Raw genomic sequence first — 24,955 nt, forward strand, 5'->3', positions numbered from 1 at the left:
CCCAAGCATAACAAGCTATCACATAGACCCGTGCCATGAGGAATGATGATGTTTGTAAAATGCCAATAAAACAATTGCCTATATAAGCCACAATGTTTCATCCATATATTTCAATTTCCATGTGTAAGTATAGTTCAAATTTCAGAAATTTATTATCTAATAGAATATGCATGGTATATCAATGAGCAATTATCATACTGTTTCTATTAACAATTATTTGTATGATGAAAAAAGCAGACTCCCATTCTTGGATTTTTCTGTTTGCACACATTAGCATGACAGCCCCATTTCCACCTGACATGTGCCAGCAAGAGGCCAGGAACAGAGGCTTTTCTTATTAACTAAGATTTCTAAATGTATTACGTATTCACATTTAGAAACTCTAAATATCATAAAAGGTTAGCAAGGAAGTTTCCCTTCCACTCTGAACTTCCAAACACCAAGTCAACATTTTTGTTTGCCTATCATCCCTGCAATCTATGTGCAAATAGAAACATGCACCTGGAATACATGCTGATGTGTGATCGTGTTTACACAAAGTCCTCTGCACCTCTGCATATATCACTGGGCAATGCACCTTAGTTATCATTCCACATTTCAAATGTAAATCCATTGTATTGTTTCAGAGCTATAAATTACTGCACCCTATGACTATTCCCAAAATTACTTAAGCACCCCGCTATGGGTATCCATTCGTTCTGTTTCCAGTCTTGCTCTTATAACCAATGCTGTAGTGAACAGCACTGTGTTAAGAAGTGGTGAACGTAGGCATCTTTGTCTTGTTCCCGTCCTCAGGGGGAATGCTTTCAACTCTCCCCCATTCAGGAAAATGTTGGCTGTGGGTTTGTCATAGATAGCTTTTATTATGTCCATTCTATGCTGATATTGATGAACAGTTTTAATCATAAAGAAATGCTGGATTTTGTCAAAGGCTTTTTCTCCATCTATTCAGATTATCATGTAATTTTTGTTTCTAGTTTTATTTATGTGACGTATCACATTTATTGACTTGCCTATGTTAAACCATTCCTGCATCCCTAGTATGAAACCCACTTGAATCATGGTGGATTATCTTTTTGATATGCTGTTGGATTCAGTTAGCTTGGTTGTAGCATTTCTTATTATTCCATCTGTGGAATGTATTGGTTTAAACAATGAAAACATGTTCTATCCCCACTGCTTAGCACTTTGTGTTTAATAGCCTTCCCAACAGGGCAACATAAAAGCAGGAGCCCTGCTAGTCTCCCCTTAACCCGGAATCCCCCCTTCTCCACAGCTCGCTCATTAGACAGGATAGACTGGGCGCCCAGGCCTCAAGGTAAGGACGTGCTCTGTCACCTAGAGGTGCAGTGCTTGGGAAGGCCAACCTTGGAGGGTTGCCTGCCAGCTTTACAGTGACAGAGGTGTTGGGAGGGACTGATCACCAATGCATAAGGCTGTGCTTTGTTGGTGACATAAAGGATTGTTTCACAGATTGTTGGGGAGGGACAATCCCAAGGCCTCCCCCAGCCCTGGTGCTGGCTGTGCACAAAGGCAATAAGAGAGGGATGCTGGTAAGGGCTGACCTGTTGCTGTGCTGGGGAGGAAGGTGCTGGGCTGAAATTCAGGAGGCTGAGGATGCAGCAGTCCCATAGGAGGTACATGACCTTCAGGATACATTTTCTTCATTGGTGATCAATGGAAATGAGAAATCACTGACTATTTTTTCTATCATTGGAATCTACTCTCTACTGCTCATGCTGTTCCTGTCTTTTGGGGAAGATGGAGGATCAATCAGTGTGCGCAGCACTGAGTGGAAGGAAGGAGAACTGTGACAAAAGTTAAGGAAGGATGAGAGATGGGAGGGCCCTTCACCCAGCTGCTTGCAGAGTCCTCCTGAGGAGGAAAGCCCCATGGCTCCCTGGTGAAGGAGCAGTGAGGGATGCGTGACTCCCACAGTGAAGTTTGCAGTATATCTGAGGACACCCAGGCTGGTCCATGAGGAGCCAGTGGCAGAGTGAGAAGCAGAAAGGCCAGGAGGGTGGCTGGAGGCCAGGCTCTGAGTCATTCCCCATGTGATGGAAACAGCCGGAGCCCAGTGGGCTTGGAGGTACAGGATGCGGTGGCTGATGACAGAACAATGTGGAGAGAGGCGTCATTTGTCAAATCCTTACTTTGTTCTGGGCATTGTGCTAAAAATTCTGATGGCTCATCCCATTTAGGGGCTGAAAGTTGCAGAGGTTTAGGAAGCTCGCCCACGATACTGGAGCCCCCATCTCCTACCCTAGTGCTGTCCGCCTTCTCACCCAGCCACCACTTGTTTCAGGGGAACACACAGAAGTGGTAACCTCTTATGGATAGGCAAGTAAATTCTGCTGTTTTTGTTATTCACAGAAAACCACTGGCTTGTGTGAGTTGGGAAGGTGAAATACCAGAAGTATTTCATCTAGTTATTTCTACCTACGCAACTCCTATAGTATTGAAATGCATAGGTTACCATTTTTGGCCAATTTACTCTGCATTCTGGGTTAAAGGCTTTTATTTATTTATTTATTTATTTATTTATTTATTTATTTATTTATTTATTTTTGAGATGGAGTTTCACTCTTGTTGCCCAAGCTGGAGTGCAATGGTGCAATCCTGGTTCACTGCAACCTCCGCCTCCGAGGTTCAAACTATTCTCCTGTCTCAGCCTCCCAAGTAGCTGAGATTATAGGCATGTGCCACCACACTGGGCTAATTTTTTTGTATTTTTAGTAGAAATGAGATTTCACCATGTTGGTCAGGCTGGTTTCGAACTCCTGACCTCAGGTGATCTGCCCTCCTCGGCCTCCCAATGTGTTGGGATTACAGGTGTGAGCCACCACGCCCGCCCTAAAGTCTTTTAAAATTCACTTGTATAAGTTGACTTAGTTTTCTTTAACCTTGTAGAAAAATACAAAAATGGCAAACTCTTTTATCACACAAATAATGTCTTTTTAATGGAGTGATTTTTTTCTAATCGAGGTATTATGTACTTTTCATTTACTAATTATTGTTTACATTTGAAGTGTTTTATGAATTAATATTTAACTGCACAGATGAAGATTACTAGTTATAGGCATTTTATTAACCAATACTCATTAAGCATAGCGTGGATTCATATGACATCAAGGAGCTATTTTATTTGGTAAAATGAAAAAGCACAAGAATGAACGAATGCAAGAACTGAAACAGTGGAGACACCTAGAATGACTTGTCTAAGATCTAAATCATTTTGTTGTCTTCCCAGTGTACTTATTATCCTGATCATTGTCATCAGCATTGTTTGGGTCCTTTTAGCACAGATTTCTCAAAAGGGGTAACTCCATAACCGTTGGAAGCTTACGAATTCATATAATTTTTAAGAGGTCAATTTGGAAGTACCTATCTATTTTAAAATTCCAGTAACCTGGGAATTTCATCCCATGTCTAGAGTCTTTTATGTAAAATATTTCCACAATTAGGAGAAATATGTGCATGGGGATTTTCTATGTAGTGGTGTTTTGATAGAATAGAAAATTGGGATAAACCAAATTTCCATCATGAAGGAAATAGTAATATGCTGAATAATAATACAGCGAATATTATGCAGGCTTTAAACATCAAAAAAGAGTTCAACTTCTGACTTCCGATGATGGTGTTGAAGCAGGTCACTGCTGGTTAACATTCGATTTTCTCGTTAGTGACGCCGTGGAGGGCGTCCTCGTTAGCAATGCCGTGGATGGCAACCTCGTTGCCCATGCCCTTGGTGGCGTCCCCATTGGCGATGCCCTGGGCGGCATCCCCGTCGTTGAAGACGTGGATGGCGTCCCAGTCGGCGATGACCTGGGCGGCGTCCCCATCCGCGATGCCCTGGGCGGCGTCCCCATCAGCGATGCCCTGGGCGGCGTCCCCGTCGGCGATGCCCTGGGCGGCGACCCTGTCGGCGATGCCCTGGGCAGCGTCCCAGTCGGCGATGCCGGGGGCGGCGACCCCGTCGGCGATGCCCTGGGTGGCGTACCAGTCGGCGATGCCCTGGGCGTCTTCCCAGTCGGCGATGCACTGGGCAGCGACCCCGTTGGCGATGCCCTGGGCGGCGTCCCCATCGGCGATGCCCTGGGCGGCGTCCCCGTCAGCGATGCCGTGGAAGGTGACCCTGTTGGCGAAGCCGTGGATAGCGTCCCAGTTGGCGATGCCCTGGACGGCGTCCCCGTCGGCGATGCCCTGGGCGGCGTCCCCGTCGGCGATGCCATGGAAGGTGACCCTGTTGGCGAAGCCGTGGATAGCGTCCCAGTTGGCGATGCCCTGGGCGGCGTCCCCGTCGGCGATGCCCTGGGCGGCGTCCCCGTCGGCGATGCCCTGGGCGGTGTCCCCGTCGGCGATGCCGTGGAAGGTGACCTTGTCGGCGAAGCCGTGGACGGCGTCCCAGTTGGCGATGCCCTGGATGGCGTCCTCGTTATCGATGCTGTGGAATCCATCTTCGTTAGCGACGCCTTGGATGGCATCGTCGTTAGCGACGCCCTGGACGGCGTCCTCGTTAGCAATGCCCTGAATGGCGACATCGTTAGGGATGCCGTGGACGGCCTCCTCGTTAGCGATGCCCTGGGCGGTGTCCTTGTTTGCGAAGCCCTGGGCGGCATCCTCTTTACTGATGCCACGGACGGGGTCCTCTTCAGCGATGAGCTGGACTGCATCCTCGTCAGTGATGCCCTGGACGGCGTCCTCGTCAGCAATGCCCTGGACAGTGACACCGTCAGCGATGCCATGGACGACGTCCCCTTCAGCGATGCCCTGGGTGGCATCCCCGTCAGCGATGCCCTTGATGGCGTCCCCGTCAGTGAAGCCGTGGACGGCGTCCCAGTCAGCGAGGCCCTGGACGGCATCCCAGTCAGTGAGGCCCTGGACGGTGTCCCAGTCAGCGAGGCCCTGGACGGCTTCCCAGTCAGTGAATCCCTGGATGGCGTCCCAGTCAGTGATGACGTGGATGGCGTCCTCGTCGGCGATGCCCTGGATGGCGTCCTCATTAGCGATGCCATGGAGGGCGTCCTCATTAGCGATGCCGTGGACGGCGTCCTCGTTAGCGATGCCGTGGACAGCAACCTCGTTGCCCATGCCCTTGGTGGTGTCCCAGTCGGCGATGACCTGGGCGGCGTCCCCGTCCGCGATGCCCTGGGCGGCGTCCCCGTTGGCGATGCCCTGGGCGGCGACCCATCGGCGATGCCTTGGGCGTCTTCCCAGTCGGCGATGCCCTGGGCGGTGACCCCGTCGGCGATGCCCTGGGCGGCGTCCCCGTCGGCGATGCCATGGAAGGTGACCCTGTTGGCGAAGCCGTGGATAGCGTCCCAGTTGGCGATGCCCTGGACGGCGTCCCAGTTGGCGATGCCCTGAACGGCGTCCTCGTTGGCGATGCCCTGGACGGCGTCCTCGTTATCGATGCCGTGGAATCCATCTTCATTAGCGATGTCCTGGACAGCATCCCAGTTGGTGATGCCCTGGGCGGCGTCCTCGTTAGCAATGCCGTGGATGGCATCGAGAGCGATGCCCTGGGCGGCGTCCCCGTCAGCGATGCTGTGGAAGGCGTCCCCGTCGGCGATGCCCTGGATGGCGTCCCCGTCGGCGATGCTGTGGAAGGCGACCTCATCGGCGAAGCCGTGGACAGCGTCCCAGTTGGCGAAGTCCTGGACAGCGTCCCAGGTGGTGATGCCCTGGATGGCGTCCTCGTTGGCGATGCCCTGGACGGCATCCTTGTTATCGATGCCTTGGACGGCATCCTCATTATCGATGCCGTGGAATCCATCTTCATTAGCGATGTCCTGGACAGCATCCCAGTTGGCGATGCCCTGGGCGGCCCCTCGTTAGCGATGCCGTGGACGGCGTCATCGAGAGCGATGCCCTTGACGGCGTCCCCGTCGGCGATGCCCTGGACGGCATCCCCGTCGGCGATGCCCTGGACGGCGTCCCCGTCGGCGATGCCCTGGGCGGCGTCCCCGTCGGCGATGCCGTGGAAGGCGACCTAGTTGGCGAAGCCGTGGACGGTGTCCCAGTTGGCGATGCCCTGGATGGCGTCCTCGTTAGCAATGCCCTGAATGGTGACATCGTTAGGGATGCCATGGACGGCCTCCTCGTTAGCGATGCCCTGGGCGGCGTCCTCGTTAGCAATGCCCTGGGCAGCGTCCTTGTTTGCGAAGCCCTGGGCTGCATCCTCTTTAGTGATGCCTTGGACGGGGTCCTCATCAGCGATGAGCTGGACTGCATCCTCGTCAGCGATGCCCTGGATGGCGTCCTCGTCAGCGATGCCCTGGACAGTGACACTGTCAGCGATGCCATGGACGACGTCCCCTTCAGCGATGCCCTGGGTGGCATCCCCGTCAGCGATGCCCTTGATGGCATCCCCGTCAGCGAAGCCGTGGACGGCGTCCCAGTCAGCGAGGCCCTGGACGGCGTCCCAGTCAGTGATGACGTGGATGGCGTCCTCGTCGGCGATGTCCTGGACGGCGTCCTCATCAGCGATGCCCTGGACAGTGACACCGTCAGCGATGCCATGGACGACGTCCCCTTCAGCGATGCCCTGGGCGGCGTCCCCATCAGCGATGCCCTTGATGGCGTCCCAGTCAGCGAGGCCCTGGACGGCGTCCCAGTCAGCGAGGTCCTGGACGGCATCCCAGTCAGTGAATCCCTGGATGGCGTCCCAGTCAGCGATGCCCTGGACGGCATCCTCTTCGGCAGTGCCGTGGACGGTGTCCTCGTCGGCGGTGCCGTGGACGGCGACCTCATCGGCGGTGCCGTGGACGGCGTCCTCGTTCGTGATGTCATGGACGGTGTCCCCATGGGGAGCTTGAAGAACACAGAATAAAGGTCAGTTCCCTGGTGGTGGAGACTGTGAATCACCCAGGGGCTTGCTTGGTGTGGTGCATGGAGTTGGCTTATCACAGCGTGGGCCAAGCTGATGCTGGGACATACTCCCAGGTGGACCTGCACTAGTGAAGCTAAGGGATATGTCTCAGAACACTTTCTGCAGTGGGAATCAGTTTCCAGGTTCAGGTATGCATTATCCGGTGAAGTGGGGAAATATAAAAACTAGAAATTGACAAATTCATGAAAAGCCTTCCATGAGTGCAAGTGTGATTTTTTTATCCACTTTACATTCAGTATGCATTCACACATACAAAATATTTTTACAAGAAATCAGAAATTTTAATTTTTGTCAGTTATGTTAAATCTAACTTAGCTGCCAACATAAAGATTCTCATTTACTTGGACTCGAGAAAATCTAGCACATAGTAAGTAGACCAAAATGTTTATTAAATGAAAACACAGAGCAGAGATAGGGGGGCTGCTAGGCAGACTGGGTTGCACCTGATTACCTGGATGATAATAAACTGCACAAAACCTCGGTCAAATTAATATTGAAACTGCCTTTTGCTTGGGCTCATTTCCCTTGCGGAAGAAGGATGACCAAGAAGATGAACAGGAAAGAAATGAGAAACTGAGGCCTTTGCTTAGTAGCTAAAGGCCACCTTCTGTAACACGAAATAGTCTACAAGTGGCCTTGAACTCTGCCGTGATTCAGTGACAGAGTTCCCTCATGTCTTCTACCCAGGTTGAAGTCCAGCAAAATTGCGACTGTCCTCTTTACAACTTGCGAGACCACACTGCTTCTGCATTTGCCTGTTGTATGAGATTTACGCTTGTTTTAAGGCAACATTTTGTTTCAGTTGGGCTGGTGGCCGTACCCGGCACTAGCCAGTCAATAGTGAGATGCCTCCTCATGGAGGAGGCTTGGCTTGATGCTGAGGGTCTTTAACCCACATATACAAGAGAGTTGCCACTAAGGGATGGAAGCCAGGCTAATAACCAAGTGCTACACAGAGTTCCTATCTGTCCCTCCTCACCATTTTTGGCTGGCAGGATTTGAGCATTTTAGGGCTTGGGAAGATAGTATTACTAAATCTACTAAAATACATCACCCATCCTTATAGACTTTGGCCAGTTGCTGAGCAAATTAACTTCACAACTGAAGTGGGCCACACTGGCCTTTGTGGTCCCCCACTCCTCTTAGAATTTGTGTGCGTGGGGCCTACTGGAGGGTGGGAGGTGGGAGGAGGGGGAGGATCAGGAAAAATAACTGATATTAGGCCGATGTATGTGTGATGCAATAATCTGTACAACAAACTCTCATGACACACATTTCTATATGTAGCAAACTTGCACATCCTGCACATGTACCCCTGAACTTAAAAGTTAAAAAAAAAAAAAAGATCTGTGAGCTGAGCCAAACACCTGGGGATCTTTGTGCTTTTGACAGACTGATGACTATGCCTGTCCATGGGGAGATGAGCCTATAACTGTCCTGGGTTGTGTGACCACGGAGGCCACTTTATGATGATGGGCAGTGTCTGGGGCCTTTTGGGCTCATTGCTTTTGGGTTTATACATGAATGCTGGACTCCCTGTGTGGTGGTGAACACCCCATGACTAAGTGCATGTCAGTGTCAGCACTGGCTCACACTCCTGGGTTCGTGTTTTCACTTTTTCATTCAGGAACTCAGGAGCTGGGGCCACTCCCTTGGCCCTTCAGGTTCTCCACCTGAGCAGTCGGGATAATAAGGCAGACCCGGGGATGGCTCTGGTGAGGGTAGAGGAGTCACTGTACAGAGAGAGTAGAGCGGGGGTGGATTTTACTGTTAGAAGTGGACACTGGTGATTGGGTTGTATAAGTGGGAAATCTCTCCTGAGAAAACACACAGCCTCACCTGTACAGAAACACACATATTCACACCACACGATGCAGCCTCACACAAGACACCACCAATCCTCAAGCACCCAACACAGCACCACCCAAAAGGGAGCACAGCTGCTTCCTCAAAATTTGGCCATAATTTTTCCCTGGGGAATTCAGGTTTTAAAAAAACACTTCCCCTATACTTATTCCTATCACAATCCCAGGATCAGGGTGGCTCTTCACATTGAAACCAGGCAAGGATGCCACACGTTTCTTGGCATCCAGATTGTTTTCTTGGCAAGTGATTCCAGAATACTTACTAGATTCACGCCTCAGAGGGGCCACCTGCACCACCAGCAATACAGAAACAAAACTTTTTGAGGGGTATGTCATGTTGTGGATTATTTGCACAAGGCTCTGTTTCTCTCAATGAATACTGAAAACTTGATCAGAAAGTGTAGTCAACTTCAAGGCCTCCAAGACAAGGGTAGGATACACACTGGAAAAGACATCAGCTTCTGGATGGTGTATCTCTCAGGTCCACGTAGGTTGGCAAATGCAAAATACTGAATCCAAGGAGTAGACATTGCTTCCAAGGACAAGGATCCCAAGGATACAGTCTACAACCTGAAGCCGTCATAGCTAAATGCCATTTTGGATTACATATCAGTTGCTAAGAGTCACTTCTTCCTCCCCCTCAGAAAACTGCATTTAATACCTGTCATGGACATTGTCATTTTTTCACATGTAAAGTCAGTTGAAAAAGAAAGACACCAAGAAAGGAACATTTCTATTTCAGAGAAAGCAAGGCAACCTTACCCTCGCATTGACTGGCCTCTCTCCATCTCCTCTGTCCTTGTGAACTAGAGACTCCTCAGAGGCTAGGAGGACACACAGCAACAGTTAGTCATAGATGCTTTTGTTCATGAGTTATTCAGGGAGCTCTGCTTAATGTGGACAACAGGACAGTGTGTGTGGATGTGTTTCATTAAAAGCACAGCTTAAGCTCCTGCTAGAAAATCTTCCCTCGTGGAAAGACAGGCAAGAACGAGGAGCTAAGGAGCAAGAAATAGAGTCCCTGGCATTTTGCTGATGGCAACTTAAGGCAATGGGAATGAGTCAGTCTACAAATGGTACTGAAGCACATGCTATAGTTTGATGAGAGTCCCACTGCTCACACTGTGAGGTTTGAAACCCAGTTAAATGGTTTTCTAAACCCTGTAAAAACAATATTAGCTTGCAGGATTTATGTCCCAAGACTAATTTTACCTCTGAGGATCCACAGTGGCTGTCACTGTAGTTATTATGTGTTTTAGCATTTTGCACTTGAATAAAAGCAAAGTTTAATAGACAGATTGGATTCAATTCTAGGCAAAACAGTCTATGGTATTTATTCACTAATCCTTTGTTATAACTGCTGATGGGAGAATTAGAAGTACTGAAATTATATCCTTTAAAATTAATTAAAGCATAATTATTAATCACACAATATTTTTTCATCCAGGCCTCCTTTTCTTTGTCATGCATGCATATTAATTGAGGATGGAGAATATCTACACTTGTTCAGGCCAGCCAACATACGACAGTTTACTTCAAGAGAGGAGACATGGGTTGAATGCTGGTATGTTTTAATTCTTCAGCACAAACAGTTGCAACAAGTGTGGTGAACTAATCACCAGATGGCCCTTTGCTGCCTTATTTGTCATTGTGCCTTACATATAGCTTGCAGGATTTGATTACGCTTATGTTTTGTGGTGATCATACTTTCAACTATTCCTAAAATACTGCTTCAGTCTTATCTGTTTGGGGTCAACTGCTGAGGATTTCTTACAAATTAATAAGTTTGTGAATCTAAAGTTCTACATAAAGGGGGAAATATTTGCAAATCATTTATCTTGTAAGAGACTAAAATTTAGAATATATTTTAAATATATTTAAGATATATTCAAACATCTACAACAACAAACTAACTAAATAAAAATCAGACAACTTTTTAAAAATGGGCAAAAGACTTCAACATATATTTCCCTAAAGAAGATACAGCCACAGATAGTAGCACAGGAAAAGCTGCTCAGGATCATTAGTCATTAGGGAAATGCAAATGAAAAACACAAGCAGACACCAATATACACCTACTAGGATGATTTAAAGGAAAATAAGTGTGAACAAGGATGTAAAGAAATTGTAACCCTGATACATTGATGGTAGAAATGGATAAAGTTGCAGCCACTGTGAGAAACAGTCTGCAGTGGCTCAGAAGGTTAAATATAGAACTCCTGTTGGACCCAGGAACTCTACTCTGAGGCACCCCAAAGAATGGAGAACAGAAATCAAACAGATGTTTGTATACTAATGTTTATAGCATCACTTTTCACAGGAGCCAAAAGGTGGAAATAATCCAACCATCAGTGAACAAATGAATGTAATAAAAGCAAGGTGGTGTACATGCAATGCTACATCATCCATCTGTAAAACAACGAACATAATTTTGGTAGATGATACAACATGGGTGGACATTGAGAACATTATGCTTAGTGAAATAAGCCAGACACAAAAGGAATATATTGTATAATTGTACTTACATGAAGTGCCTAGAATAGTCAAATTCACACAAGAGAAAGTGGGATAGGAATCACCATGGGCTGGAAATAGGGGGAAGGCGCTATATTGCTTATTGTGGACAAGGTTTTGTAAGAAATCATCAAAATTGTGGGTGTAGATAGTGGTGTTGGTTATGCAACCCTGTGAATATATTGAATGCCACGGAGTGCACACTTTGGTTAAAAGGTTCAAATGATAAATATTGTGTTATATATATTTCCCCACGATAGAAAACACGCACAGCCAAGCCCAGATGCCAGTCTTGTTAGCTGCCTTCCTTTACCTTCAAGAGTGGGCTGAAGCTTGTCCAATCTTTCAAGGTTGCTGAAGATTGTATGATGGAAGTCATCTGCATTGGGAAAGAAATTAATGGAGAGAGGAGAAAACTTGAGAATCCACACTACTCACCCTGCAGGGCCAAGAACTCTGTCTCCCATGCATTGCTGACCCGTCTCAGTATTTCCTGTGACCACCTCCTTTTTCAACTGAAGACTTTGCACCTGAAGGGGTTCCCAGGTTTTTCACCTCGGCCCTTGTCAGGACTGATCCTCTCAACTACTGACCATTTCACCTCCATTCATGTCCATGCCACATCACGCTGTGTTGTCTAGATGGAATGAATCCACCCCAAATGTCCCTTTCTGGAGGAAGCCACCATTATGCTGTGCCTCCAACACGTCCACACACACCAAGTCACCTCGCTCATGCAAGGGGTATGTCCTCTAACAAAGTTTCATGCTCTAAACCCAGATAACTTTTGAAACCCAAGTTCTGTTGATTCCCCTACTTTGGGTGCTCCATAGATGCTCATTTGTCTACTAAACACTGCCCCAGGCAATTAAATATTCCAAAGTGACCAGCAGAATTTTTATGTTAATTCTGACATTGCGTTGTTAGTACAAGTGTTTTTCCCCCTTCAAATTTATGTCTTTGTTACTGATAAATGTAACTGATAATGCTTTTTTCAGCTATGTTGCCAAGCATATTTACATAAAAATATACTCAGATTGTTTTCAGAATTTGACAAAGATGATAGCAACAGTGATAATCTCATTTGTTTTATACTAATCTTTATGTGTTACTTTCATCATTTCTTACATATTGGGGCCTACCATACATTGTACAGTGAAATTAGTACTATACATCATGGTAGGAATCTAAATTGGCAAAAGTAATTTAGAAAATAGTTCTCGTTTCTTAAAAAAATTAGGCTGGGTGTGGTGGCTCATGCCTATAATCCCAGCACTTTGGGAGGCAGAGGTGGGCGGATCACCTGAGGCTAGGAGTTTGAGACTAGCCTGACATACACAGCAAAATCCTGTCTCTACTGAAAATACAAAAATTATCCATGCGTGGTGGGGTGTGCCAGTTGTCCCAGCTACTCGGGAGGTTGAGGCATGAGAATTGCTTAAACCTGGGAGGTGGAGGTTCCAGTGAGCCGAGATTGTGCCACTGCACTCCAGCCTGGGTCTCAGAAAAAAAAAATTTTTTTTTGACCAAAATGTCATTATGCATTACATGACTGTATATGAATGCTCAAAGCTACATTACTCATCAAAGAAAATAACAAAATAATTAAATGTCCATTAACTGATAAATGAATAAACACTATCTGTATGAATAAACACAGCAGACTATGAAGGAAAACACATGACCGGCACGTGCTAACACGTCAATTAACTTGAAACATAGTATGCTAAATGAAGGAAGTCAGGTTCCAAATATATATATATGTCCATTTCCATAAAGCAAGCGGGAAATTTATGGAGATGGAATGTCACAGCAGTATTGCTTAGGGCTGGAGATGGGAGTGGGGATTAACTGCCAGTGCGCAAGCGAGAACTTGGGAGAGGGAAACATATTTAAATTAGATCGTGGTGTTGGGTGCACACAGTATCAATTTAATAAAGCATCAAATTGCAGACCTTTTCAGTGGGCAAACTTTATGGTGGGTTCACACCCAATATAGGTGTTAAAAATAAATTAATGTTACGGAAATTCTTGTCGGGTTTTTAACAAGCCAAGAGATATGCTGTGAAAGCAGCATTAATTCAAATGGTTGTCACAGGTCACTTAAAGTTAATCAGATAGTTGTCCTACAAATATAGGGTGAATGTTATTCACGAATTTCCTGAATCTATTGCAATAATCACATTTTTTCCATTAAATTGTTGAGGTAGCTAATTTTATTTATTGAATTTTCAATGTTAATCTACTATTTCATATTTTGAGATTAACTCACATTAGTCAGAATTTAAAGTATTTTAAAATATCACATAATTTAATTTACCTTATCTGGTTTTGGTTTCAAGACTATACTAGCCATTTCATTTAATTGTACATGTAGGGTATTCTAATTTATGGAAAACTATTACATCTTCCTTGATTTTTTTTTTTTTTTTTAGAAATTACTTCTAGGGATCTATATGGTAGAGTCCATGGAGAATTGTTTTAATTCTTCATTCATGTCTTCAGTGGGTATAGGATTGGTCATATTGGTCATAGTTTTCTGCTCGGATTTCAATAAGAAACTTGTGGAAGAACCTGAAGGGTGGGATCTTTGAGGGAGACTAAGACAGAGTAAGACAATCTAAGAAGGAGGGCAGTGCCACAGCAGAACTATTACTGATGCCTCCTCACCTAGATTGCAGAAGAGACATCCAGCTGTAGACACTGAGGTGCAGGAAAACAATGGAGCACCATCAGAGAAAGCCATGCCCAGGAACAAGGAGGCACTGATGGTGGCAAGGGGCAAAGACAGCTGCCACAAAGCTGTTCACATGAGGGTCTGAGGCTGCATAGACACCCACACCAGCTGAGGGGTCCTAGTTTTCACAAAGTGTGTGGCTCAGCCAGGCCACCAACAAGCAGTTCACAAACAGTAGTAATACAACACTTTCCAAAGACCTTACTTGAGTAACACGGTAATCCTCACAAATTTCCAATCAGGATGGTCGCACAGTTCCTCCTGCTTTAGGACTCAGAGCCTGCCCGTGGTCACAGTGGGTAGGTGCAGACTCTGAAGATGCACTTTGGTCAGAGACACCGCTGAACTCTGTCTAATGAGGACCTCTGTCCTGTCTGCTGACCACTGGTCAGAGGTGCAGGCTGCACTGGGGAGTAAGAATGCCACCTTTTCAATGTTGGGAAAACTCCCTGCCAGAACTGAGAATGGCCCTTTCTAAGCAGAAGGCAAGCTCAGACTAAAGAAGGAGGCCGACCACATCAGGTTGGCACATTGCCAAAGATTCACTCAGGGAGAGCCCATATCTTGGGCCATCTTGGGTGGTGGCAAGATGAGGTAGACAACTGCTTTTGCAACACATACCTGACAACAAAAAATCAACAACTGTAAAAGAGCCACAAAATCCCCAAATATTTGCAAATTAGCGATGCATTTTTAAATAACTCATGGGTTAAAGAAGAAGTCTCAATAGAAAATTAAAAATACTTTTAACTACATTAAAAGAAAATGTGACTTGGCAAGATTTCTGGATGTAGCAAAAGCAGTCCTTAGAGGGAAATCTATAGCATTGGATGCAATATACTAAAAATCACAAGACCTAAAATCAGTAATATCATGTTTCAAATAGGGAACTGTAGAAAATAGAGGAATGCAATGGAAAGAAAATAAAAGAAACAACATCACAGAAATCAATAAAATTAAAACACTGAAATCATCAGAAAATCAATAAAACCAAAAGCTGGTTCTTTGATATGCTCATTACAATGAATGAATTGATATGCAGGCTAACCAAGAAAAAGAAGATAACACAAATGACCAATTTCAGAAATAAAAGAGGAGCCATCTCTACTGAACTGTTAGGCATTAAAAGGAATATTATGAACAGTTCTATGACCGCAGTTTGATAACCTCAGTGAAATGTATCTGTTCCTTGAAAGGCAATCTTCCCAAGGTCACGCTAGAATCCTAATTTGAATAAACTTATGTCTATTAAATAAGTTGAATTCACATTAAGAACATTCCGAAAAAGAAAGCACCAGGCCCAGATGGTTTCTCTCATGAAATCTACCGAATTCTTCAACAGGTGAATAAAAAGACAAAAATTCTTTTAATGCAATATTATTTGGTGATTTAATGTGCCATTTTTTGCCATTAAGGCATAAAAAAGACATGAAAGCAGCTAAAGCATACATCAATTTAGTGCAATAAATTCATCTGAAAAAACTACATAATACATGATTCCAACTATATGACATTCTGGAAAAGGCAAAGTTGAAGCGATAGTAAAAATATTAATAGTTGCCGAGGTTTCTGGAGAAAGAGGACAGAGATTGAGAAGAGAGGATTTTTAGGGAAGTGAACATTTTCTTTATGAGATCATAAGGGTGAACATAATGTTTTAAATATTTCAAAATTCATATATATGTATAACAGAAAGAATGAACATTATGCAAATGTAGACTTCAGATAATAATGTATCAATATTTTCTAATTATTCTAGCAAATGTACCACAGTAATGTAAGATGTTACTAATAGGTGAAATTAGGAAGTGAGGGTGAGGAGACAGAATAATATGGGAACTTCGTGTATTATATACTCAATTTTTATTTATTTATTTATTTATTTATTTATTTATTTATTTATTTATTTTGAGATGGAGTTTCACTCTTGTCACCCAGGCTGGAGTGCAATGGCATGATCTTGGCTCACTGCAACCTCTGCCTCCCGGGTTCAAGCGATTCTCCTGCCTCAGCCTCCTGAGTACCTGGGATTACAGGCGCCTGCCACCACACCTGCCTAATTTTTTTGTATTTTTAGTAGAGAATGGGGTTTCACCGTGTTGGCCAGGCTGGTCTCCAACTCCTGACCTCAGATGATCCGCCTGCCTTGGCCTCCTAAAGTGCTGGGATTATAAGCGTGAGCCACCACGCCTGGCCATATGCTCAGTTTTTATGTCAATTTAAAACTCTCTAAAGAAATATATTAATTGAAAAATAATAATATAGCACCACTCTTTCAGGGAGATCTATGCTTATGTTTAACAACCAGGTAAGTTCTAGACATTAGCTTGAAACATTGTCTATCATTAAACATGAACCAAAATTGACTTTTAAGTAGATATTTACTTTTGTGGTTGTAGCAATATTTACTGACCAGGCAAATTAGAATCCTGACACATTAAAAAATATGGCTTAGTCTCTTCATAGTTTCCTCTTACATATGGGACACTGAATACTCCCCGCAATTGCAATTCTTGAAGCAACTTAATTAATGAACTTCCACAGTACCTTCTTGTGGGTACATCTTCTTCTTTACCGGGGAGCCATGAGGTCTCCGACACTGGTTGGTGTGCACAGCATATCTTCTTGTATTCTCTATCAGAGAAGATGCTGGTTAATGCATTTACAATAGATAGGGCTGTTGACATCTTGCTGACAGAAGACCAGAGGGAAAATAGTGATAATCTGTTCTAAGTTTAAACTTATGAGGCTTTTCTTTACAGGCTTCCAAGCAGAGCCCACTGAATCAAAGTTGGGTTTCAGGAAGATCACGGAGTTCAGTGAGCACTCAACACCTCTATCAGACAGACTGTGTGGGCAGTGCCTTCCTGGAGATGAGAACACAGCAGGATGACTGTGAGTGCAGGGCTGATGCAGAGTGGGGGTCCGGATTCAAATTCCACTAAGCCATGTGGACCTAGCAAGCTCATGTCCTTCCTCTGCCCTCAGTTCTCTGCACTGTCATAATGTAATTTTAGCAATACTTTTTAAGCCCTACTTCTTAGTATCACAGTACAGGGCTAAAAAATCACTAAACACAGGAAAACCTTAGAGAGGACTGGTACTTCAGTAATGTTCTCTAAGTGTTTACTACATGCCAGGAGGAATAAGCTGGACACATAGCAGTAGCGGAATATGGAGGGGGAACTTGGATGGCTCCGGGGCAGTGGAGCATGCTTTCCTGTTCAGCTTTTCCGTGGGCATGATGCCTTATGGTTTATGGAGAACATCAGCCCTGCAGGGGGTGCAGAGGAGGGGCTGTGGCTGAGATTTTACACTTGAGGGTGCTGACATTCAGAGATGATAAGTGACGAGCAGAACCTCAACCCCGCTGAGTGAAGGACCTGAGATGGGAAATGTATTTGGTTCCCTAGAGAGAGAGATTCCTGAAAAACTGCCACCTCTTCATCACGCCCTGTGCCAGAGACCCAAGAGACCCTTCACTGTCTTTCTCCAGTCCTCCTAGCCCAAGGTGTGTGGCTGGACAAAGGTGATGCTCTGGAGGAAGTGCCTGAGATAAGGAAAGGTCCTTAATGATAAAGAATTCTCCTTCCTCTTTCAGATCCTTGACTTCCCCAGTATGACAGCTTAAAGGCTGTCATCTCTGTGGCCTGCCTCCCCTTTCCCTTCACCCTGCCAGCTGCCTCTCAGTGACTGCCTCCTCCAGTGACTACACTGAGGGACCAGGGACTGCTTGCCTCCCGAGGCTGCTCAGACCTTCTGACACTGCAAAATGATTGTCAAAAGATGGGTCTGCAAAGAGTAACTTCGCTTCCACTGAACAAACCTGAATATGCAAGCTACTGTGAATTAACTGGAAAAGTGGCAGTGTGGGCTGGTGCTTTGGTGATTTAATGAATTAAGTCTGCAACCCCCACTGCCTCCTTGACTATTGATCAGAGCTGCCTGCAATAAGGTCTGGCTAAGAATGGGCAGTGGCTGCACCAGCTCTGGGTAAAATTTGACCTAAAACGACCAGTCTCATTCACTAACCTCAACATAGTCTTATGGGTTCAATGGACCTGTCCAATCCTTTGCTCTGTTCTCTCCATCACCTTCCTGTGTAATTTTCCTCCACCACGCACATAATAGAAACATGGCACAGGGGAGCTAATCACCTCTTTTATCCTCCACTTCAGGCTCACACATAAGTTTATAGTAAAAGCCTTTTCAAATGACTGCTTTAACTGCTGCTACAGCATGTGTCATCAGTTGAATGGAATCTGTCATGTGACTTTAAGCAACCCTTTGTTGAGAGACAAGATTCAATACTAGGGACAGTATTCTAGTGTACTACATCATTGATTGTATGTTATGAAGATCATCATTTATTGAAAATGTATAAATAACGAAGCCCAGCCTTACTCTTCAATGCTGTGTGTGTAAATCCACTGAGTGTGCTGACCCCCATGCTTGTACCCACCTGCTAACACAGAAAGGGTCCACTCAGAAGGGAGGCACAGCTCCAGCACTGAGGCTGTCCACACCAGCTTCACAAGAGAGTTGCCACAAGGACGACAGATACCCGGATAACAACCAAATGGTAATTTGAGTATTTAATGGTCATGATCCCTAATGTGTGTAGCTCAGAGGGCTTGTGGTGATAACTCCATCAAGACTCTAAAGCATCTCCCCAATTCTTATTGGACTTGATCCATGTCTTGAGGAGACCCAGCTATGACACGCAGGCACCACATTGTCCTATTTAGTGCCTCCCTTAGTGTTTCAGAACCTGTGATTTGATCAGAAACATGGGCTTTCTATGTTGGTTTCACACTAAGGACTATGTGACACCTGCAGGAAGATGTCTACATAGCTACCTGGATTATGAGATCATGAGGCTCTCTTATGTGAGTGGTGGCGTTTAGGATCTCTGCAGGTGTGGGTAATTCCAGGCATAGAGGGTGCTGGAACTCCCTTGCATGGTGAATAGTGATCTCTTCACTGGCTGATAAATAGAGGTTGTAGTTCAGACCTTCAACATTAGCACCGTATGAGTAAACATTTTGACTCTTCACTATGCAGCAAGTGAACCAGGGCACATTTATTTATGTGGCTTAGTTTCTCCATCTGGCATGTGGGCTCAATAAACAAGCTCACAACATATGGGCATGATGATGATGAGGTGTGAACTAATGTAAGTAAAGTATGTGGTCTGATTGGTTAAATTAAGAAAAATGGCACTGAGAGTTGTGCTGGGTAAACACAACATTTTTTTTTTCCTAGGGAAAACACACATAGACACACATTCACAAGCAAATCATGCAGACTTGCACACAGACCACCTCACCCCACCCCCGCCCTAATACACACATACTCACACACAACCTAATGTGAACACGTTCCCAGAAACTATACATAGATAAAAAGAGTATGTCACCTGGAAAACCAGTTTCTTTTACTATACCCCACATCCTCATTCCCACCAGATATCTTGGATCATGGAGGCTCTCCAGACAAAAGCCAGCAGTTAAGCTCCAGATTTCCTGTAGAATCCTTTTCTAACAACCAGTGAGTGATTCCAGAATACGTACCATTGAATGTGCTCCCTGAAGTCACCTGTAATTAGAGAAGGAAAACACTCTGAGAATCAGGCTATGCTATGGATGGCTCACACAGGTCTTTTGTTCACTTGGAAACTCTGGGTAACCAAGATTGGAAATAAGGTTCAAGTCAAAAGCCCCAACTCTAGAATAGAGTTCCCTTAGGAAAGCACAGGAGCTTTTCTTGAAGAATGTTTCTGTCTAGGTAATTTTTGAGTAGCAATTGAAGAATTCTTATCTGAAGTGGAAAGCTTGTTCCTGAAGAAAACATCCCTTAACACGCAGTGTATTATCTGACACTGCCAATTTTGCATGTCCTCTGGAATCAGGTGTCAGTTGGTAAAATACACCTCCTACATCCCCAAGGAAATATTATCTAACATCTATAATGTAGTGGATAATTTTCCCATAGCTGATATCAACTGAAAAATAAAGGATCCAAGAAAACAACATTTACATCTTAGGCAAAGACAGGCTACTTTACCTTGGTAGTAGAGTAGGGCTCCCTTTTCACACGCTTTTTGGAAGGCTTCTTCGAGTCACCTAGGGGATGTGGAGGGACACAGCATGGCTGTCAGTTCATTGGCAGTGCTACTCATGAATGACTCAGGGACTGGAACTTAGGGGTGTGCCTGGTTAACAAGCATGGAATGAGCTTCTCCTGGACCATCTTCTTCACGGACCAAGGAAGGCAAAGAAACAGTAGCAAGGAAATGAGAGTAGAGCCCTTGGCTTTCCAGGTAATGGCAAATGAAAGCAAAGTGAAATAATCAAACTCCAAATGAACAAATGCTAAAATACATGCTAGGATTCAACCACAGCATCCTGTCACTTCTTCAGACCCTTTAAAAGCCCAGCAAGACTGCCACTACCTTCTTGACATCTACCAAGTCCCTTTCAACCTCCACAGACCCACATACACTGCTACTGCATTTATCATGGAGGGTATAGGGTTCTGCCTTGTTTATGTGTGAATTTTTTAAAAACTAGATTTAATACCATGCACCAGCATTAATTGTATTTATTTCTTTTCTTGGTTATGAAAATAATCAGTCAGGCATAGTGGATCACACCTGTAATCCCAGCAGTTTGGAAGGTGGAGGTGGGTGGATCATTTGAGGTCAGGAGTTCGAGACCAGCCTCACCAACATGGTAAAACCCCATCTCAACTAAAAAAAAAAAAAAAAGAAAAAAAAAATAACCCAGCTACTCAGGAGGCTGAGGCAGGAGAATCCCTTGAACCTGGAGGCAGAGATTGCAGTGAGCTGAGATTGCACCACTGCACTCCAGCCTGGGTGACAGAGACTTCATCTCAAAAAAATAAAAAATAAAAAATCAGGCCAGGTGTGGTGGCTCACGCCTGTAATCCCAGCACTTTGGGAGGCCGAGGTGGGTGGATCATGAGGTCAGAAGATTGAGACCATCCTGGCTAACAGAGTGAAACCCCATCTCTACTAAAAACACAAAAACTTTGGCAGGCGTGGTGGCACGTGCCTGTAGTCCCAGCTACTCGGGAGGCTGAGGCAGGAGAATCGCTTGAACACAGGAGGCAGAGGTTGCAGTGAGCTGAGATCATGCCACGACACTCCAGCCTGGGCAAGACTCTATCTCAAAAAAAAAAAAAAACCTCCCCTAAAAATGATCATTAAAGATTAGAAAATACTGAAATACTTATATTTCAAAGTAACCACTATAACCATACATTTTCCGTTCAGTCTTCCTTTGCCCTGTGTTTGCAGTCATCATGTGAGGGGCTGCCTATGTTCCGCCCAGGCAACCCACAGTGAGAGAGGATAGAGCAGGGAGATGGCCCCTGGTGAGCAATGAGGCTCTTCAAACCAGCTGCCGAGGGAGTTGCAAGCAGGGTGACACATGAGGCTCATTATTTAGTGATATTTTGTGTTCTTACTTGTCTTGTCCCCAGGTTGTGTAGCTCACAGACTTTTTTTTTTTAACATTTCTATAGGGGTCATTTGAAGTTCATAACACCATCAAACATCAGTACAGGGTCTTCCCATTATTTACCGGCTTTGGGATATGTGCTGAGGAGTGGCCACGCACTGAAGGAATGTGATCGGTTGTCCCAAGTGCTGTCCTCCAACTCAAAATCCGCAACCAGTTCAAAAGCATTTGGGCTTTTATGAGCCTATCACATAAAGACTATGACACCGCTCAGCTATTCATGTACTAATACCTGCCCTGAGCTGTGTGACCACAGATACCACCTTATAATGTGGCCAGTGTGTAGGAATTCTACAGGCTCAGATCATTCCAGACATACATGCAGATGTTGGAACTCCCTTACACAGTGACTCATGATCCCAAGGCTGAGTGCTGAGGGCAGGTCAGTAGTTCAGAGCCTCAGCACTGGGGCTGTATGCTTGGGTTCCCATCTTGGCTCTTTTGCTGAGGGGCTCATAATCTTGGGCACATTCATCTCTGTCTTTTTCTGCCCAGCGAAAGGTGATAGTAAATCAATCATGCCATTTGTCTGTGGTGATGGCCGAATGATTTGATGTAGGTAAAGTGTACAGTATAAGTGCTCATGAGGCTTAATTATCAGGGAAATGTCTTGCTTTAGATTTCACAGCTTAATAAGGCTCAGAGGCTTATTCACGCCCAGGATTCTGAACTCCCAAGTCATTGTTCTATGACATACACCTGCTTGGCCTAAAACCGACCACTTTATCATAATGCAGACCCAGTTTTGAAAGAAGCAGATAAAGTTGTCAAAAATACTGTGTCTGCCTCAGCGCACACTCAGTGCGCTCCACACAAAGGGCATCACCATCTGCCACAATGGCCCAGTGGCCTGGCTGGCACAGACAGTGGCAGAGTAAAGAGCAAGAGATCCCTAATCCCATCACCATGGTCGATAGGGCATCATAGACATTCCAGGGTGAAGGCAAAATCCACATTGTGAGGTCCAACTGCTGCCATGTAGACAGGTGTGTTTTTACATGTACAGGAAGATCATTGAAGATAAGTGTTTTGTATCCATGGTTAACAGATGAGATGACCATGAAATGAACACCAGTGTACTGGGTGGAGCAGCTTATCTATTCAGTCTTCTGCACTAAAACCTGTGAAACAATATCATCTTGCCTTATTTACTAACAAATACAAGTGCCTCTAAACTTAGACAGTTTCCAAGTCATGGAACTGATGAGCACTTAGTTCCTGCAGAGAGCTCTGGATGATGGGTCGGGAGAACAAAGTCACACAATACATCAAAACAGCATTAACAAGTAAACAGGCTTTCAAAGCTCTCTACATGCAAATTTACACAATTATCCTTTTAATTTTTATCTTCAAATTTGTGTACATAATCTACTTGCTTCTGAGTATAAATAAAACTGTATGCTCTTAGTTAATAGTCTCTACCAATTCATTCTATTTATCTTTCTGAGTTGAAATACTGCAACTCATTGGATAACAAAAAAAAATTTGACTAAGATTACACTGGAAAGGTGAGTAGGTTGGGTGATTGACTGTGATTGACAATTCCATGATTTTGGATAACTCTAAAAGCATAAAAATAAATGTGAGTTTTATTTCACACGTAGACAATACACGTTCTTATTACTTTAAAAAATTAATATGTGAATGGAAATGACTTACTACAAATTTATTAAACTAAATACACATTTCACAAAAAAAGAAGAGAGGAAGGGAAAAACATGTTAAAAACAAAGATAGGTACATTTTATGGTGTGAAAAGCCTCCAACCCATCCATACTACTGTGGCTTTGTTCCAAAGTTTTGGAAAGTGATGATTTCATGGGTTCTTAATTAGGTTAAAAACTTTGCCATATTCTCCCCTAGGGAATAATTAATCTGTCGGGTGGGGGATGGAACGTTGAAGGATGCAGGATTTTAAAGGAAATTATATATATGTTATATATATATTATATATTATATATGTATTATATATAATTATACATAATGTATAAATAATATATAATATATATATTATATAATCTATATTATATATGATATATATGTATTATATATTATATAATTATATACACAATTATATATTTATATATTATATATTATATATAATATATATTCTATATAAAATATACGTAATATATATATATTTAATTTGGGAATAAACTGAATCCCAATTCACACTGGGACTACACAAGCTGCCACCATGCCTGGCTAATTTTTGTATTTTTAGTAGAGACAGGGTTTCACTGTATTGGCCAGGATGGTCTTGATCTTCTCACCTTGTGATCCTCTTGCCTTGGCCTCCCAAAGTGCTGGGATTACAGGCCTTAGCCAAGATACATGTTTTTTAAATGAAGAAAAATTTCAAAGGTACTCTGCTTGGTACAATAATCAAATATATAATTTGAGGAATAAAACATAACCATGAAACATATTTATAACTGCGTATGGAAAATACAGAGGATAATTTTTTTAAATAACATATTTTGAAAGCATTAACTAGTAATTTGAAGCGTTTGCATTTGACAGGCCAGTATGAACATACCTTGAATGCAGCAACACAGGTTCCCCATAAGAAAAATCAAAATCAGGGAAAATGAAACCACAAAGGTTCAATCTGCTCTGACCTTTGAAAAACTCAGCACAGACAGTGGCACGTAGCACCAAGGGCAGGAGATCCCTAATCCCATCACGATGGCGATAGGGCATAAAGATTCCAGGGTGAAGGCACAATCCACATTGTGAAGTCCAACTGCTGCCATGCAGACAGGTGTGCTTTTACACGTACAGGAAGGTCATTGAAGGCTCAGTGTTTTGTTTCAAAAACTGAATCCCAAGCGCACACATTATTTTGCTGTGCTTCTTAAAATAAGTTATGAGATGGGAAATAGGGCACCCCCAAATATAGCCAATAGTGGGAGTTTCAAATTGAAGAGTGGCACAACTGATACGTTGAGAATAAATAGAGATTCCATTCTGTTTTTTCTTTTTCAACTTTTATGTTAGATTCAGGGTGTACATGTGGACGTTTATTACCTGGGTATATTGTGTGGTTCTGAGGTTTGGGGTATGAATGATCCCAACATCCAGGTACTGAACATGGTACTCAGCAGTTTTTCAACCTTTTCCTTCCTCCCCCACCTCCTAGCAGTCCCTAGTGTCTATTGTCACCATCTTCATGTCCATGGGTACTCAGAATTTACCTCCTATGTATAAGAACCTGAGGCGTTTGTTTTCTGTGACTACATTAGTTCACTTCCTGGATTCCAGCTCTATCCATTTTCCCTCAAAGAACATAATTTTATTCTTTTTTGTGGCTGCATAGTATTCAATGGTCTATATGTACCACATTTTTATCCAGTCCACTGTTGATGGGCACCTAGGTTGATCCCATGTCTTTGCTAATGTG

At 44.2% G+C, this 24,955-nt stretch overlaps 1 protein-coding gene across 1 annotated transcript; it reads right to left on the reverse strand.

Annotated features, from left to right (window-relative positions):
- Positions 1–3,660: 3,660 nt before the first annotated feature.
- LOC129529648 (uncharacterized) lies at positions 3,661–24,119 on the reverse strand. The gene is made up of 15 exons (XM_055375385.1): positions 24,092–24,119; positions 20,075–20,133; positions 19,582–19,606; positions 16,556–16,642; positions 11,585–11,650; positions 9,515–9,581; positions 9,021–9,073; positions 6,749–6,813; positions 6,074–6,181; positions 5,295–5,483; positions 4,931–5,079; positions 4,629–4,686; positions 4,333–4,527; positions 3,919–4,068; positions 3,661–3,852 (listed from the first exon to the last, which is right to left on the reverse strand). Exons 1-15 carry the CDS (start codon positions 24,117–24,119, stop codon positions 3,661–3,663), a joined length of 1,491 nt encoding a protein of 496 aa, XP_055231360.1.
- Between the last annotated feature and the right edge of the window lie 836 nt (positions 24,120–24,955).

The sequence above is a fragment of the Gorilla gorilla genome, chromosome 23 (genome assembly GCF_029281585.2).
Source record: "Gorilla gorilla gorilla isolate KB3781 chromosome 23, NHGRI_mGorGor1-v2.1_pri, whole genome shotgun sequence".
NCBI classification, from domain to species: domain Eukaryota; kingdom Metazoa; phylum Chordata; class Mammalia; order Primates; family Hominidae; genus Gorilla; species Gorilla gorilla.

Excerpts from the sequence above, each read along its gene's own strand:
- LOC129529648 (XM_055375385.1), bottom strand. The coding sequence starts at position 24,119 with ATGGGGAACCTGTGTTGCTGCATTCAAG. Across the intron at positions 5,080-5,294 it reads TCCACGGCTTCGCCAACAGG|GTTGCTGTCCACGGCATCGC; the intron begins GTCACCTTCCAT and ends ATGGGCAACGAG. Across the intron at positions 3,853-3,918 it reads CCCAGGGCATCGCCGACAGG|GGCATCGCGGATGGGGACGC; the intron begins GTCGCCGCCCAG and ends GACGCCGCCCAG.